This window comes from Camelina sativa, chromosome 8 (genome assembly GCF_030686135.1).
Source record: "Camelina sativa cultivar CO46 ecotype springtype chromosome 8, ASM3068613v1".
Lineage (NCBI taxonomy): Eukaryota > Viridiplantae > Streptophyta > Magnoliopsida > Brassicales > Brassicaceae > Camelina > Camelina sativa.
In genome coordinates, this window is record NC_141887.1 from 3,619,582 (window position 1) to 3,634,747 (window position 15,166).

The window sequence follows — 15,166 nt, forward strand, 5'->3', positions numbered from 1 at the left end:
CTTTACAATGAGAATCTGAAACATTTTTTTGTTTAGGAAAAGCTAAGATGTTATACATAGGTAACAACTTAGACATAGAGGGATGTTCTAGCCTGTTATGCCACAATTCAGGACTAGGAACAACATTAGCTAAGATAGGAACATTATTAAGAGGGATACCTGATAAAGAAAGGGAGTCTATATCCAGAAAATAGAGGTTTGCCACTTCTCTACCCTTCCCAATCATTAGGCTCCGTGTACGATCCTGAATTTCACAACAATAATCATCAAACCAGACCCCATAACCTAGTTGCTTAGCAAGAGAGCTGACACTAAGAAGGTTAAATTTTTTGAAAATAACTTTTTCTAAGGTTAAATTACTACCTAATGTAACAGTTCCTAGACCGACAATGCTCACGAGGCCGCCATTAGGTAAGGAAACAGTAGTGTTTGAGAGGATAGTGAGATTAGAAAAAGAACTTTTATCATGACAAATATGATGTGAAGCTCCAGAATCCACAACCCAAGTATTTATAACAATAGCGTTGCTATTAACAGAACAGACATAAGGCCTAATATTTATGGGAAAAGAACATAGGATAGAGGGATAAAACTTACCGGAAATGGGGCAAACTGTTGAAGAAGAAGGTTTGGAAACTGAGACAGAGTGAACTTCAGGTTTGGTGATAGTGCTTGAAGACTGAAGCTTGGTGCTAAGGTATGACATAAGCTGTTGAATCTGTGTTGGAGTTAGATCATCAGATGAAGCACTGAGAGTTTCTGAAGTTTCACTGATAGCCACATTAGCCAAAGCAGGGACGGATCCTTTATGCTTCGACTTGAAGTGAGCTGGATAACCAACTCTTTTGTAGCATCGCTCAGCAATATGTCCAGATCTACCTCAGAAGGTACAAACAGGTTTTTCTTTCCTCTGATACACTGAGTCACCACCATATTGTTGACCTTGTCCTGAAGTAACAACATTAGACTGAACTTGAGTGTTGGACACCTGAAAAGCAGTATGAGAAGGAAGACGAGCTGACTTCTGACTATCCTCTTGATCAAGCAGATTATAAACTTCAGACATAGTAGGCAGAGTTTTTTTCATCAGAATCTGACTCCTAACCGTATCATAGTTATCATTGAGTCCCATAAGAAAATCTATGACACGATTAGTCTCTCTTTCAGCAACCAAAGCTTCAACAGAGTGAGCTGTAGCTTGGAGACTACTCAGTTCTGCCCATAAAAACTGAGTGTGTGTGTGTGATAGGAGCAGAGAGTCATACTGCCCTGACGTAGAGAGTGAATCCGCTGGCGAAGTTTGTAAAGTCTTGGCAAATTTGACTTGTGAAATCGTGTGTGTAGATCTTTCCAAATATCCGAAGCTGTTTTGATGTAGAGGATACTTGTGTAGATCTCCGGAGTAACACTATTCAGCAACCAGGACTTGACCATGCTATTACATCTAGACCAGATTTTGCAATACGGATCATCTTCATCAGGTTTAACAATAGAGCCGTCAATAAAACCGAGTTTGTTCTTAGCCTCTATACTCGTAGTCATAGCCACAATCCAGGTTCCATAATTAGTTCCGTCTAAGAGAGTAGCAGTTAAAACTAATCTTGGATGATCTGTGCTATGGAGATGATAGGGACTATGAACATTATCACGTGATACCATATTAGTGAATGTGGCCTAACTCACTTCCAAAAGCTAGCTCAAGGGAGAAGAGTTGCCACATCACATATATATTACCCAAGAAAACTAATCCCGACCAATGTGGGATATTCTAATAGCCCCTCTCGAGATGTGGGTGGGAAACGGTCCAATGGGAAACTGTCCAAACCCAACATCTCGGAAATACAACAAAACATGCCACTTATATGGACCACATAGGTGGAAAAACCATTTTTGTAGGAATTTGCTTGTTGGGCCAACCATGTACTCTGATACCATTTTACTAAATGAATTAATTAATCTCATTCTTATTAGAAGGATAAAATGTATATAGAGTGCCTTATATACAAACTCTAAACTGGTTTACTTAATACATCTAAACCAGAACACAAAAAGATTATAATCGATTTATATAATACGAGTGCACAATATTTAGCTATCAAAAACACTGAAATGGACATACATTACAATACCGGTAAAAATAAAATTCCAATTCCGTTAAAGTTAAACCTTAGAAAAAAAAATTACATTTTATAACTTATAACTAACTTTTATTGACCAAAAAAACAATATTTTTGGCCATTTATAACTGATAACTTCCATGTAGAGTAAAGTGACAACGATAAGTAGAGCAACAAAAAAAAAAGATGACCATAGACTTATGAAAAACACGGCTATATAATATATTTGATTTGAATATAATGCAAACTACGCGTATTCAACCATATAATGTCAACCTGTATATGCACAACTGTCTATCTCCACCTTATTATACTATTCTATATAAAATCAATTATATTCTAATTTTTCTCTCCAAACATTCTCTTGTATATATACTCTCATGTCTTCTTGGATCCTCTCCTAAAAACACCAAAAGATATATTCAATTCTCATAGCTTTTTTGTTTCATTAAACGTTCGATCCTTTCTTCAAGTAATGGGAAACTACGTTTCTTCTGCACTTAGCAAAACGTCTTCTTCGTCGTCGTCATCATCGGCGGCGAGAGTGATTCTCCCGGACGGTGGAGTACGTAACATTCACGCGCCGATGAAAGCTGCTGAGCTAATGATGGATATCCCAAGCTTCTTCCTAGTCGACGCCAAGTCGTTAAAGATCGGTCGGAAACTTAGTCCGTTAGCCGCCGATGATGACCTTCAGATCAGAGGATGTCACGTGTACGTAGCTTTCCCTATGACGCGTTCCACGTCAGCTGCTAACGCTTCGGATTTGGCTCGGTTATTCGTGGCTGCTAAGAAACAGCGCCGCCGCGGCGTGGGGAGTGATTGTTCCGGCGGCGGAGTGAAACACTGTCATAACAACGGGAGGGTTTCGCCGGACGGGGAAGAAGATGACGTCAGGGTGATGTCGTCGTCGGCGGGATCGAAGCTGAATTTAGAAGATATTGAAGAGTTCTCGGCGGCGGAGTTTATGCATAGGATCTCAGTTTCGAAATCTAAGAAACCGAAGTTAGAAACCATAGTTGAAGAATCTTTGTCTTAACCAAAAACCAAAAAAAAAAGATTTGTCAAACTTTTTTTCATCTTTATTTTGTTATTTTTATCCTTAACTGCGCAAGTGGTTTGGTTTCTCTTTTGTGGTATTAATGAACAGAAAGAGACATTATTATTAGTCGAGAATGAACATGTGACCTTCCCATTTCTTTTTGTCCGATTATATGAAACGCAATTTCTTAATTACTTGAAAAGCGTCAGAGTTGAAACACTCGTTAGCTTTTCTTTGGATTTTAGTTTCAATCAAGACAGGAGGAAATTAGGGAAATAATAACATTCGTTTGTTGCACAAAACCGATCGAAGGAACTAAGAAAGGGGTGAAAGGAAGGAGTAAAAGTACTGCTCCAAGAATTTTAGCTAAAAAGACACAGTTATTTTTTTAATAGTTTAACTAATCGTAAACAAGAATGCATGATAGAAAATATGAAATCAATCTAAAAATTGCATAAAAACTTGAAAACATCATATATTATAAAATAAAAATAGTTATCTAAAACATCTTATATTATAAAATGGAAGAGGTACTAATTAATCTTACCAAGGAAAATGAAAGTGTATGTTGATTGAGAAGAGAATTCAAATCAAAACATAAACTCTAAAATAGATACCAAAACCAAAGAAAGAGTGAAAAATTACCAAGAGACAAGTATGAGAACCACAAGCAAAGCAAGTCATGTCCATGGAGTTTTGTTTGATCAATGGCAACCTGAGCGTTGGGAAGACGAACGATGATTGTTGAATCTTAAAAAAATACTGTAATTATCAACTTAATTAACTCTCACTAATTTATCTATGTTTTGATTAAAAATAACAAGTGGTGGAAGGGATGCCAATGAAGCCTAACGTGATGGTTTGGGGTTGTTTGATGGGTGGGTGTGAGAAGCTTGCTAAGGTTCCTGCCTATAGCTATGCTTCAACGACGTGACGTTTTCAAAAAGTCATGCTTTTGATTTCTTGTTTCTCTTCATGTTCGAACAATGTAACATCATATATTCGGTCCGGCCCTGGATGAAAGACCAGAAGCTTGCTAAGGTACCTGCCTATAGCTATGCTTCAACGACATTTTTGAAAAAGTCATGCGTTTAATTACTTCTCTTCTTCATGTTTGAACAACATAATATAAAGAAGAGATAATTAGATCCTCCTATTTTTTTTTGTTTTTACACGTGTTATATAATAACATCAAAAATACGAATAAATATCTTTTTAAAAAAACTCTTGTTATATACCATATGGAAAGTTTAAATTTTAACTGACTAAATAGAATCCAAATCATTAATTGGATTAATAGCTACCGTCAGTCGGAATAATATAATTATCTTAGAGACTTCATCGTATAACATTAATATCATCTTGATCAGATACACATGCGTGTGACATCTTAGTATAAGACACATCTATACAGACATATTACGCTAGTGTGATTTAGTTTTTAACAAAAATAAATAACCAAATTTGAACGTCTAGCCACATTTTACTACTTTCAAATCAGTTTCATATTTTCCATACAGTTTCTACCCACAAATTAAGTTCTGAAAGCGTTTAAACCTACAATTAAAGTCGTTAACCAATCAAACATTTACATTAAGCATGTCTTTCTGTTTGGATAAATTAATCATATACTTTGTTAGAGTAATGAAGATACAATATTAATCTCGTGAGGCTTTGGTATTTGGCTTTTCTATTGGCATCATGATAACCAAAAGATAATACTTTGACAATGTTAAGTGTTACGGTACCATTTTCTAGCTAAAAACTAAAACTATAGCTAAGCGCCTAAGAAGAATGCCACCAAACCAATCAAATTTGTAACTTTTTGTCATCATTGACCTTTCAAAATTCAGCCTTTCATCTTTTTTAACAAAAATAAATAATGATACTAATCTGTTTACGTTCATGTTAACTTCATCTAGATGAAATATCAGTTTCGACGTTATAAAACAAAACTTAGGGTGTGAATGGTTGCAGCAGTCAGGGCGAACAAATCCATTAGCGGATTAGATCATTTTTTATTTATCATTTATCAAATACAGTCCGCAGCGTTGCGGTTTAAAGATAATAGAAAGAAAATCGTTGCGGATTAATTGCGTACCGTTTTTGTGTACAAATAGAATTGGTCCGCAGCGATCTATTATCCACTCTATTTTTAGGGCAAACTAAACTGCTGACGGATTTGTCCATCCTGACTGTTGTTATCATTCATACCCTTAATAAATCAAGACTTACCAAAATTATCTTGTGATTGAAGTTTTATCTATAAAGTTTCCACGTATATCAATCATCAAATATGTGGTATATACAACAAGTGGAAAATGACATGAAACGACTTTTTTACCGTCGCGTATACAAAATTTCAGAGTTGTATTCCGACGAAAAGGGGGGAGGGGGTAGTCACGACTCAACAGACGTTAAATAAATATAAAGCATTAAACAACAAACATTTTATAAGAGAACGAATATCAAACAGTTCATTTAATAATGCAATTAAGAATGGATAAGATAGTGACACACCTCATTACACTTATAGGTAAGTCATTTCTTGCTCTCAAAAAAAAAAAACAAGAAGAATAGGAAGAGACAGGTGAGAGAATATTTTGAGATGGGAAGTTTAGGAGGAGAAGATTTAGAGAAGTTTGTGCTTGATTATGTGGAGTCATCTCCGGTCACAGTTTCCGATCATACGGACAAGTCTTCAACAGCTCTTATCAGTCTTCAGGTTTTATCTCTTTTCACTCAAATGCATTTTTCACTTGTTTTTCATATTGATGAAAATTTAATTACTCAAATTTTTTAAAAATATTAACAGGAGACTCTTGGAGGAAAAAGAGAAGAGGAGAAGAATCTTGAAGAGAAGATAGAGTCGTTTATGGAGAGAAAAAGATTATCATACAGTGTTTATGTATGTTAATAAACAAATAAACATGATTTGATTCGTAGCATAATACACGAATCTGGGACTTAAGTAATCAAATTATAGTAGTCATTTTCACGTGGAGAGATGTGTAGTCTAGTCTCTAACGACCACTTGTGCTAATGTTGTCAATTAGTATATAGTACAAGGTATGTACAAGAATGTGAATGAGTTTATTTTCCTAATATATATTTGTAGTTGATTAAAAAAATCAAGAATGCTAACCTTCTCTTTGTTGAACAATTATATATTTGGAGAGAACTTATGTTCTTAATGAGATATCTATTATTATAAAATTTCAGTATTTTTGTGTGTAGAATAAATAAATGATCTAGAAGTGTACTATGATTGTCTATTTATAATTTTTAAATAGATCCATGACCTAGAAATGGGTCATATTAGACCAATAATTAACTTTTTTTTTTGTTTATCTCATAGATCAAATAGCTTCAAATCTTTTTTTTTTGTTTAATAAACGATGCCTAATTTAACTTGGAAAACAATGGTGGCTTGTTACAAAAACACAGTTAAGATTTACATCTCTAAGCATTTTAAAAATTAGAAATCTTTAATACCCTAACTATATAGTTAAATCATAAAATACTATTAAAACATGAAATAACATGCTATTTCTTATAAATATATTCATATAATGTTATGAAAATTAGTAGAATAACATACATTGTTTAGGCTCAAGGTTCACATTGTTAAATGCTTAACTCTAATGTCGGTATATTCATCCATTAAAAATAAAAAATTACCTACATTGTAACTTTGGTATTTTTTTTTTTAAATGCTTTAAAAGCATTGCATACAGTAGGATTAGAGCCGGCCACGAGTACAAGCGAGCCAAGCTAGTGCTTGCGGCCGACAATATATATAAATAAATTTTGGTTCCACATTATTGTTGTTGTTCAGTAGTCCAGTGGTAGTGCTTGATATGAGAAATGTGCTTTTCGATCTACCACCTGGGTTCGAATTTTGAAGCAGCCATTTTTTACATTTTTTTTAGTTGTTTTTAACTCTAAGACTTAATCTTATAAAGTGATCTTTTTTTATGGTGGCTCGTAGCCTTCTAAAATGTAGCGCCGGCTCTGAGTAAGATTTAAAAAAAAAAAAGATATCCAAAAAAATATTTTTTTTTAATAATCCGGTAAACCCCACAAATCTATTTACTCCACCCGATTGAATACCCATGGTAACAATTTATCCACAAATTAATCTGTTTAGTTAGATGACTATTTCAATTGTCTTAATTACCCTAATGATTCTATTATTTTTATACTATTTTTAATGGCATTCAATATGATTTTTACACTTTTTAATGTTAGTTTTATATTTGTATTTCTCAATTAATATAGTAGAATTTAATAAAATATCAAATGTATATTCAAAAATAGACATATACTACAGTTTTTTCTCTGACATCAACTAAAAGATTTCAAATAAGAGTTTAGATCAGCATAACACACGGTAAACATTGAATTACAATTTGTTGCCTAAAACGGAAGGAAGCAAAAGGGGTAAATTGAAGGAGTAGAAGTGTACCTGCTAAAGTACTAACCTATGGTTTTACAATTAACATTATAAAAATTAAAATATAAACCGTTTATGTATTGAGAAACAAACAAACACGATTTGATTCGTTACATAATAACATAATATACGAATCTGTGACTTAAGAAATCTAATTATAGTAGTCATTTTTCACGTAGAGAGATGTGTAGTCTAGTCTTTTATAACGTATTTATCGTGTTGGTCATGTCCGTTAATATTTTTTATTTTGTGTTTATTATTAACTAATTTAGTGAGCTAAAAATAATAATTAAATAAGTGCGTTATCATTTAATTTAATATAATACTATTAATATTAACTAATTCAATAATCACGTAATTTTAATTTTTCCTTAAAACCCGAAAAATAATAAATAACGTGCCCATTGGTCTCCTTGACACGCGCCGTCGCCGCTCGTCTCTGATATTGGGACTCCTTTCATAATCGGAGGCTCAAAGCCTTCCCGATCATCTCCAACGTCGAAGCAGTGGGTGCCCAGAAGGAAGATTCTCGCCGGAGATTTCAATTGTATCACCATTCATTTTTTCCATTGCAAGGCCAAAGGTTCGATTTTTGTTCCTTTTTTTTTCCTAAGGCGCCGGCGTAATCCGGAAGAACATCGATGAACATTTAGGGTTTTAGGATGATCATGTTCAAATCCTTGATGAATCAGTATACGCCAAAGAGAAAGATTGGTCATTTATATGAGTCAGAATCTTGCTTAGGATGGTTTTGATGACATCAGGAACAGTTTAGAGAATCATTAGCCTGTGGAGGAGTTAAAGAGGTCAGAGATTTTAGGAAAAGTGAAGCCAAAGTGAAGCGTTGTGTTCTTTGTGAAGGTAATGGGTGATGAGAATCTGTTTGAAAAGCCTCTGGATGAGAAGGTTTCATTGGATGTGACTTGTGGTAAGGAGGAGGAGATTGTGGAAGAGCTAAAGATTTGTTTACCCAAATGGGTTACTCAAGAACAAGTAACAGATATGATTAGAGGGACATGGAGGAACATAGTCGAGATAGTTGATGATTTTTATGAGCACGAGACTAAATTCTATGAGCAAGTCTCTTCTGCTGTTATATCTTTCACTTCTAGAGATGGGGTCAGTTCGTGCAACCACGAAGCATTTGTTTCGAAAGTGGAGTTTATACATTGTGAAAACGAGCGAAGTGAAAGTTGTCAGCCGTCGCAGTTTCACAAGCTTAAGAGCATGAGTAGTTCTCAGAAGAGCTGCATATCTCCTGTGAAAAGAAACAGGAAGGTGAAAGGTAAACCAAAGAAGAAAGGAAAAGCTTCTTCTAAGGTAGAATCTTTAGGACCAAAGCAAGCTTCAATTACTAAATTCTTCAACAAAGTTCCTTGAGATGAAACCAAGGCTTAAGAGGCTAAAGAAGTGGTTTGTCTGAATATTTTGAAGTAATATGATGACCTGTTTATGCGAAATCTTATAGAGGGATGAACTGTTGGTTAATGTCAACGGATAATGCCTCACTGATACTCTAACGCAAGAATGTTGGACGATTAGGATTCACTTGCTCAATTTCAGAAAGGCAAGCTAACTATGAATCTTCGAATTACAAACTTTCTCATCTTCACAGCTACTTAGATCTTGCGCCAGCTTTTTTGCAATGTAAGAAGCTCAATGTTTTTGTCTACGTTGGTCTCATTTAGAGTTTAATCAGTAGAAGCAGACATTGTCATTTATCAGTTATTGACTCGGTGTTAATTCTAAAGGGCATTGCGTTTTTGTTTGAACGTTATCTGGTTCCTACTTCTCATTTTCAAATCTTATTCTCTGGTAAGGAGCGTTTGTTGCTTCACTAAATCCAGTGTTTGATTGAACAACTTGTCCAAAAACTCATTAGCATTGAAGATGGAAGAGAGAACAAAAAAGAACTGAAGAATTTTGTCTTCTTTACAATTTCAAAAAACCTGATTCTATGATTACTGTTACAAGGCAAAAAAAAGGACTTTTCTATCCTCATGAGTTCTCCTTCCTTCTGTTGCATATAAATAACAAGTAATAGCTTCCATTGTCTTGTAACCTCCTTGCTAAACAGTGAACATCTTACAACATGTTGAATATTGCTTCGTGCGATCCAAGCCATGCCCCATATATAATGCCATCTTTTCGGTCTTTTTGCCCTGAAAATCCAAAAAGTTTCTGTTTACGCTAAAGATAAAAAGGAAAATTAGAAGTCTAAGAAGCAAGAGAAAGATCAGTGTGTAAGTAGTACTTTCATCAGTAGACCAACACACAACTGAAGGGACAGAGTCCGAGAATTTGTTTTCAGACAAAAGTTGACCAGATTTGATACTCCAAATGCGAGTATAGCAGTCCTCTCCTCCTGAATATCAGAAAGACAAGTAAACTTAGAAGATCATCTCATGATTATCAAACTCTTGATGTTTTTCCAAGATCCAACACAGCAGTTATGTTTTCAGAACAAGGGCTTCCTTTTCATTACCAGATAAAAGAAATTTTTCTGTCGGGTCGATGCCAAATTCAATGCGAGTATGAGAATTTACATGTCCTTCATATGTCTGTACAGCGACCCCTCTCTTAACCAAGCGTTGATCGTATAATCTGATCTAAGAAAAGAGAAAAGTTTGGCTCTTTAGATAACCATTGAAATGCTCTTGAAAATCTCTTAGTAAGTATGTGCAGAAGCTAGAGCTAGTAGCAATACTCACTGTTCCATCCATGGAGCTTGCCATTAAGTACTGATCAGATGTTTTGAGTGTCTTCAGGCTGGAGAAGGAAAGAGCGAATGATAGAGTCACAAAACAAAGTAGTAAAGAGGGGTTTCATATATGGTTTCAGTAGTTTACAAACCACGTAAGAGATGACGGCATATAGATTACATGAGACGGATTTATGTTTCCTTGTAGCTGCATAAATAACAATTATAGTATAGTATCATCAGAATGTTGCAAGGAAAGCTCAAGAGAAGAAGATGAAAAGTTGGGACCATAACAAAGTCGTTATATGATCTTAGCAATACCTCAAACCATTGTTTATTTTTAGTAGTTTGACCAGTTTTACTTGATGACTGATATCGTATCTGGTGTCTGGTGAGCCTTGGAAACGGTCTTCCTGGTCTCTCACGTAGATCAACTGACACAATGGCTCCATTTCTGAGTCCGCACTGAACAATGTTTCCCTGGGAAAAAAAGAAGTAGAAGTGTCCATCAGTAAAAATTGAAGACATGATGACTTTAACTTGTCAGAAGAGGGTCAGACAGTAACTTGACCCTCGAGTTATTATTCAATTAAGAGAGACAACTGAATGAACAGATACCAACTAAGAGTTGGAAACAGTATTGAGCCGCTAGAAAATGATGCATCTTGGAGCTTAGAATTAAGAGAACTTTACCGATTGATGAAATTGTAGCGCAAGAACATCGCTTTTACTTCCGAGAAAGTATGAACCTGTTCCTGTTTCCAAATCAACCGAAGCGGCTCCTAAGTCGGTACCTGTCATAGATCAAAACGTTTTAATAATTTCTATATGGTTCCTGAAATTACTGAACCAGGTCCATTTACAGCAAAATTCTGGGGGACAACAAAATAGCACCGTAAGAAAGAGAAGGTACCAATAGCTGCATGACTCCCACGTATATTGCAATCAGCTGTCCAAATGGTACACTCAGAGGAAACATTCCCTTGGAGGCTTCGCGGAGTAAGTATGTTCCTTTCATCAGCAACATTTAATATAAAAATCGACCCACGACCAGTTGATCCTAGTGTAGTTATCCTAATTTCTCGTGTCAAGATTTCACAAATGGGGAGATGAAGACGAAAACTAAAAGATAAGACACATTTTAAGGATACAATGCTCGGTTTACGGGGTTGGAGTTTTCAGATGCATCATCATATCTTCCAATCAACTGTATAGAAGATATAGTAGATAAGGCCAGATAAGGTTGTGCAGGTCTCCATACAAACCAAGGTGCTTCCCTTTCTTCTGCATTGTTTTCTTTGAGGGGAAGAACAGAAACTGGATCACAGTCGATTCCACCATCGAATACTTGTTTAGCTTTGGAAACTCTCAATATGCTGCAAGAACAAACTTCCAAAGCATATAGGTTGGCATGAAAAATAATTTAAGCAGCTCAACTATTTCTTGAATGAATCGAAGTACATATAGTTCCATCATGAAAAAGATAAATAACATCATGTTACAGTCTTGAACATTGATAAAACCGATAATTCCAAGAAACTGAGTAAGACATACCTCAAACAACCACTAGAACTGCCTGCTACTAGGATGTTCTTTCTTGTCAAGCCCACAGATGTTTGTACATCAACCTGAAACTGTTTTAAAGCAGCATCGCCTGTGTGTTTTGTGGATTCGTATCTCCATACCTAAAACACAAGAAACGTTTCATTCCTGTCTTGTGTAACGTCAGTAAGGAACAGAATTGTTAAGTCATAGGTGGTACATACCACAGGATAAGAGGCTTGTGTCTTCTGAATCTCCTCCTTGAAGTTAGACATCTTCTTATTGACAGGAACAACATTGCCATTTAACTCTCGGGAATAAACTAGCTTCAATGCCTTTAGTTTTGTTCTCTTCTGATAATTTGTTTCCTGATGAAAATTTTCACATAAAGTTACTAAAACAGAGCTAAAGAAGTTGGGGAACTATCATTGATTCTACAAAGACTTGACCTTTACACAAATTCGAAGATCAAAGTAACCGACCTGTTCAGGCTTTGGGTCAGGTTTTTGTTGAGTTCTTGAAGAAGAAGAAGCTTTTGCACCAGGGATAGGGCCTTTAATGGGGAAGTATCTGTTCTTCTCCTCGTCGTAATAAAACCCAGGAAGTTCTAAAATCAAATTTATCCAAAAAAAGTTTCAAAAATCTCACATCAATCTCATGTACGCAATCGAAAATAGACGAATTTTTGAGAAAGAAGAAGATTCAAAGACCTGGTTTCATGTTGTCTTTTGTCTCGGAGTCGACTCTGTTCTTGTGTTGTTCTTCTCAGACTCCATTAAATAGCTTTTTTAGGTTTTGTTACACGAAGGAAGGAGGCTTAGAGAAATTGAACCGGAAACGTGTATTTTTTATTTAACTTTGGTTTAAATTGGATCGGTTATGATCCGGTTTACAATAGTGAAAAACTGAAAACTATAAAACCCACAACAAACTTCAACATTATTTAAAACTTCTCCACAGAGCTTTTTAGTTCTTGTGCTGTAATCTCCCACTCTCAGCACCAGCAAAAGGATCGATGATGACATTAACCACGGCGGGTTTTCTTGCGGCAAACGATTCAGAAAGGGCAGATTTAAGCTCATCGGGTGTTTCCACAATATAACCTTTGCCTCCAAATGCTTCAATAAGCTTGTGGTAACCTGCATTAGGAACAAAAGATGTAGGTGCTGGATCTTCTTTATGAGGACCAGAGATTTCTTCTGGACTCCTTCGGTCACCACCATAGACTCCACCATTGTTGAAGACTATAATCACCACTGGGAGATTGTATCTAACCAATGTCTACAATAGACAGTGAAAAAGATTCAGACAAAAAGACAGTTTCCCACATTAATGCTAATATAATGTAAAATGGTTTTTACTACCTCAACTTCCATACCGCTGAATCCGAAACCAGAGTCTCCTTCAACGGCAACAACAAGGCGATCAGGAGAAGCAACAGCAGCAGCAATGCAATAACCTAAACCAACACCCATTGTACCCCAAGTTCCTGCATCAAGCCTTGTCCTTGGCTCTTTCTGAACCAAAACCGATCTCCCTACATCCATCGTATTAGCTCCTTCTGATACCACAACAGGACTCGGTCCTTCCACAGCCAAAATGGCGTCTCTGATTATCCTCATAGGGCTCAAGAAATTGAAAGGAACCACATCTTTAGCAAGCTGCATCTCCATTTTCTCACTGTTGTCTTTAGCCTTCTTCGAAATCGATTCCAGCCATGGATTCGACTTACCGATACAAAAAGGATCGTCTTTAATCTCTCTGTTCAACAATCCAACCACAGTCTTGGCATCTCCAACAATGCCCAAGTGAGGTTTCCTAAGCTCAATCTCTTCCTCAGAGACATCAACCAATATAAATTTCACATCTTTATCCCATTTAGGAGACTCACCGAAATGGAGAAGCCAGTTAAGCCTAGCTCCAACCACCAAAGCGACGTCGCATTTCCCAATAGCGAGCGACCTAGCCGCCGTAGCCGAGAGCTCGTGAGTGTCAGGTAACAAACCTTTACCCATCGGAGTTGGTAAAAAGGGTATTCCAGTAATCTTAACAAGCTTCTTCAGCTCATCCTCTGCTTTCGAATACGCAGCTCCTTTCCCAAACACAATCAATGGCCTCTCAGCTTTCCTCAGCACCGAGACCGCAGATTCAATCTCCGATCTCAGAGTTCCCCGAACCGGCTCTTGCTTCGAAGACTTCTCAACCTCATCCACCAACCTATCAGCTTCAGATTCCGATATCTTCTGACGCAAGACGTCAGACGGAAGATCCAGATAACACCCACCGGGTCGACCCGAAAGAGCTCGATCCAAAACCCTAGAAACACAATTGGGGATTTCGCGAACATCTTTGGCTCTCTCGGACAATTTCGAGAAAGCCTTCACAGCTTCGATCTGATCAAGCTCCTGGAAATCTCCACGACCAACGTCTCTCTGATCGCAAGAACCAGAGATCATCACCATCGGCCACGTGTTAGCCCAAGCGTTGGAGAGACCCGCGAGACCGTGAACGCAACCTGGACCCGAAACCGTGAGAAGGATCCCGGGTTTGCCCGTTAGGTAACCGTATGCGGAAGCGGCGTATCCGGCTGATTGTTCGTTGTGGAAGGCGATGAAACGTATGCCTAAAGCCATGGCTCGGGTAGCTAGAGACGTGACGGGGATTCCTACGACGCCGAACATGTGTGTTACGCCGAGATGTGATAGTGACTTCGCCACGAGGACGTTGCCGTCGATCGACGAAGGTGTTGCTGAATCATCCGCCATTTTTTTATTTTTCACTTGGATTGATCAACTTTTGAGTTTTTTTTTTTCTACTTGCAGCAGTTTCTTTTATAAGCAAAGCATTTGAGTTGTGTTTTACTCTGATCACTTTGTATTCATGTAATTATGTAACAACTAATCTGTGTTTGCATAAATGGGGATAATATTAGCCTATTATTGATTTTTTTTAGTAATAATTTCTTCATTTTTAAAGTACTGTGTGATATAGATTATACTATAGTTTTTTTTTGTCACTAGCGAGTGCTCCTCACCTAATCTGTGTTTGGTCCGGTTCATATTTAATTAAAACAGTATTTGAGACGGTTCCTCGTTGGACTAATCCCTTTTTGAGGTTTTGCCACCAACATTGTAGTTAGCAAAAGAAAAACAAATCAAGTTGGATTTGTGCTTGCTTGCACACACAAGGTGGACCGCGGTGGACAGGGATTAGTCCAAACCAATATAACATATAGTGATTCTACAGAGCAAAATCAAACAAGCAATGTTTAAAACGATAGTGAATACCACAACCGATTGAGAGCTAAC

At 36.6% G+C, this 15,166-nt stretch overlaps 4 protein-coding genes and 1 pseudogene across 5 annotated transcripts; 2 read left to right on the forward strand and 3 right to left on the reverse strand.

Moving 5' to 3' along the window:
* Positions 1-209: 209 nt before the first annotated feature.
* On the reverse strand, positions 210-1,659 carry LOC147939638 (uncharacterized; annotated as a pseudogene).
* Positions 1,660-2,328: 669 nt separating this feature from the next.
* On the forward strand, positions 2,329-3,285 carry LOC104706026 (uncharacterized). Its single transcript, XM_010422147.3, has one exon. The coding sequence runs from the start codon at positions 2,593-2,595 to the stop codon at positions 3,154-3,156; it is 564 nt and encodes a 187-aa protein (XP_010420449.1). The 5' UTR covers positions 2,329-2,592; the 3' UTR covers positions 3,157-3,285.
* A 5,042-nt stretch (positions 3,286-8,327) lies between these two features.
* On the forward strand, positions 8,328-9,233 carry LOC104706027 (DNA ligase 6-like). Its single transcript, XM_019228306.2, has one exon. It carries the CDS (start codon positions 8,480-8,482, stop codon positions 8,993-8,995), a length of 516 nt encoding a protein of 171 aa, XP_019083851.1. The 5' UTR covers positions 8,328-8,479; the 3' UTR covers positions 8,996-9,233.
* A 245-nt stretch (positions 9,234-9,478) lies between these two features.
* On the reverse strand, positions 9,479-12,708 carry LOC104706030 (uncharacterized). Of its 2 annotated transcripts, none has more exons than XM_087462157.1 (13): positions 12,569-12,708; positions 12,341-12,465; positions 12,083-12,226; positions 11,871-12,001; positions 11,468-11,692; positions 11,230-11,390; positions 11,010-11,110; positions 10,638-10,796; positions 10,469-10,524; positions 10,327-10,384; positions 10,101-10,224; positions 9,870-9,980; positions 9,479-9,777 (listed from the first exon to the last, which is right to left on the reverse strand). In XM_087462157.1, the coding sequence occupies exons 1-13, from the start codon at positions 12,576-12,578 to the stop codon at positions 9,701-9,703; spliced, it is 1,482 nt and encodes a 493-aa protein (XP_087318283.1). In that variant the 5' UTR covers positions 12,579-12,708; the 3' UTR covers positions 9,479-9,700. The 2 variants fall into 2 exon arrangements, with proteins under 2 accessions (XP_087318283.1, XP_087318284.1); XM_087462158.1 differs by having other exon boundaries at positions 11,010-11,106; positions 11,226-11,390.
* On the reverse strand, positions 12,685-14,824 carry LOC104706028 (2-hydroxyacyl-CoA lyase). Its single transcript, XM_087462156.1, has 2 exons — positions 13,223-14,824; positions 12,685-13,139 (listed from the first exon to the last, which is right to left on the reverse strand). The coding sequence occupies exons 1-2, from the start codon at positions 14,621-14,623 to the stop codon at positions 12,825-12,827; spliced, it is 1,716 nt and encodes a 571-aa protein (XP_087318282.1). The 5' UTR covers positions 14,624-14,824; the 3' UTR covers positions 12,685-12,824.
* Between the last annotated feature and the right edge of the window lie 342 nt (positions 14,825-15,166).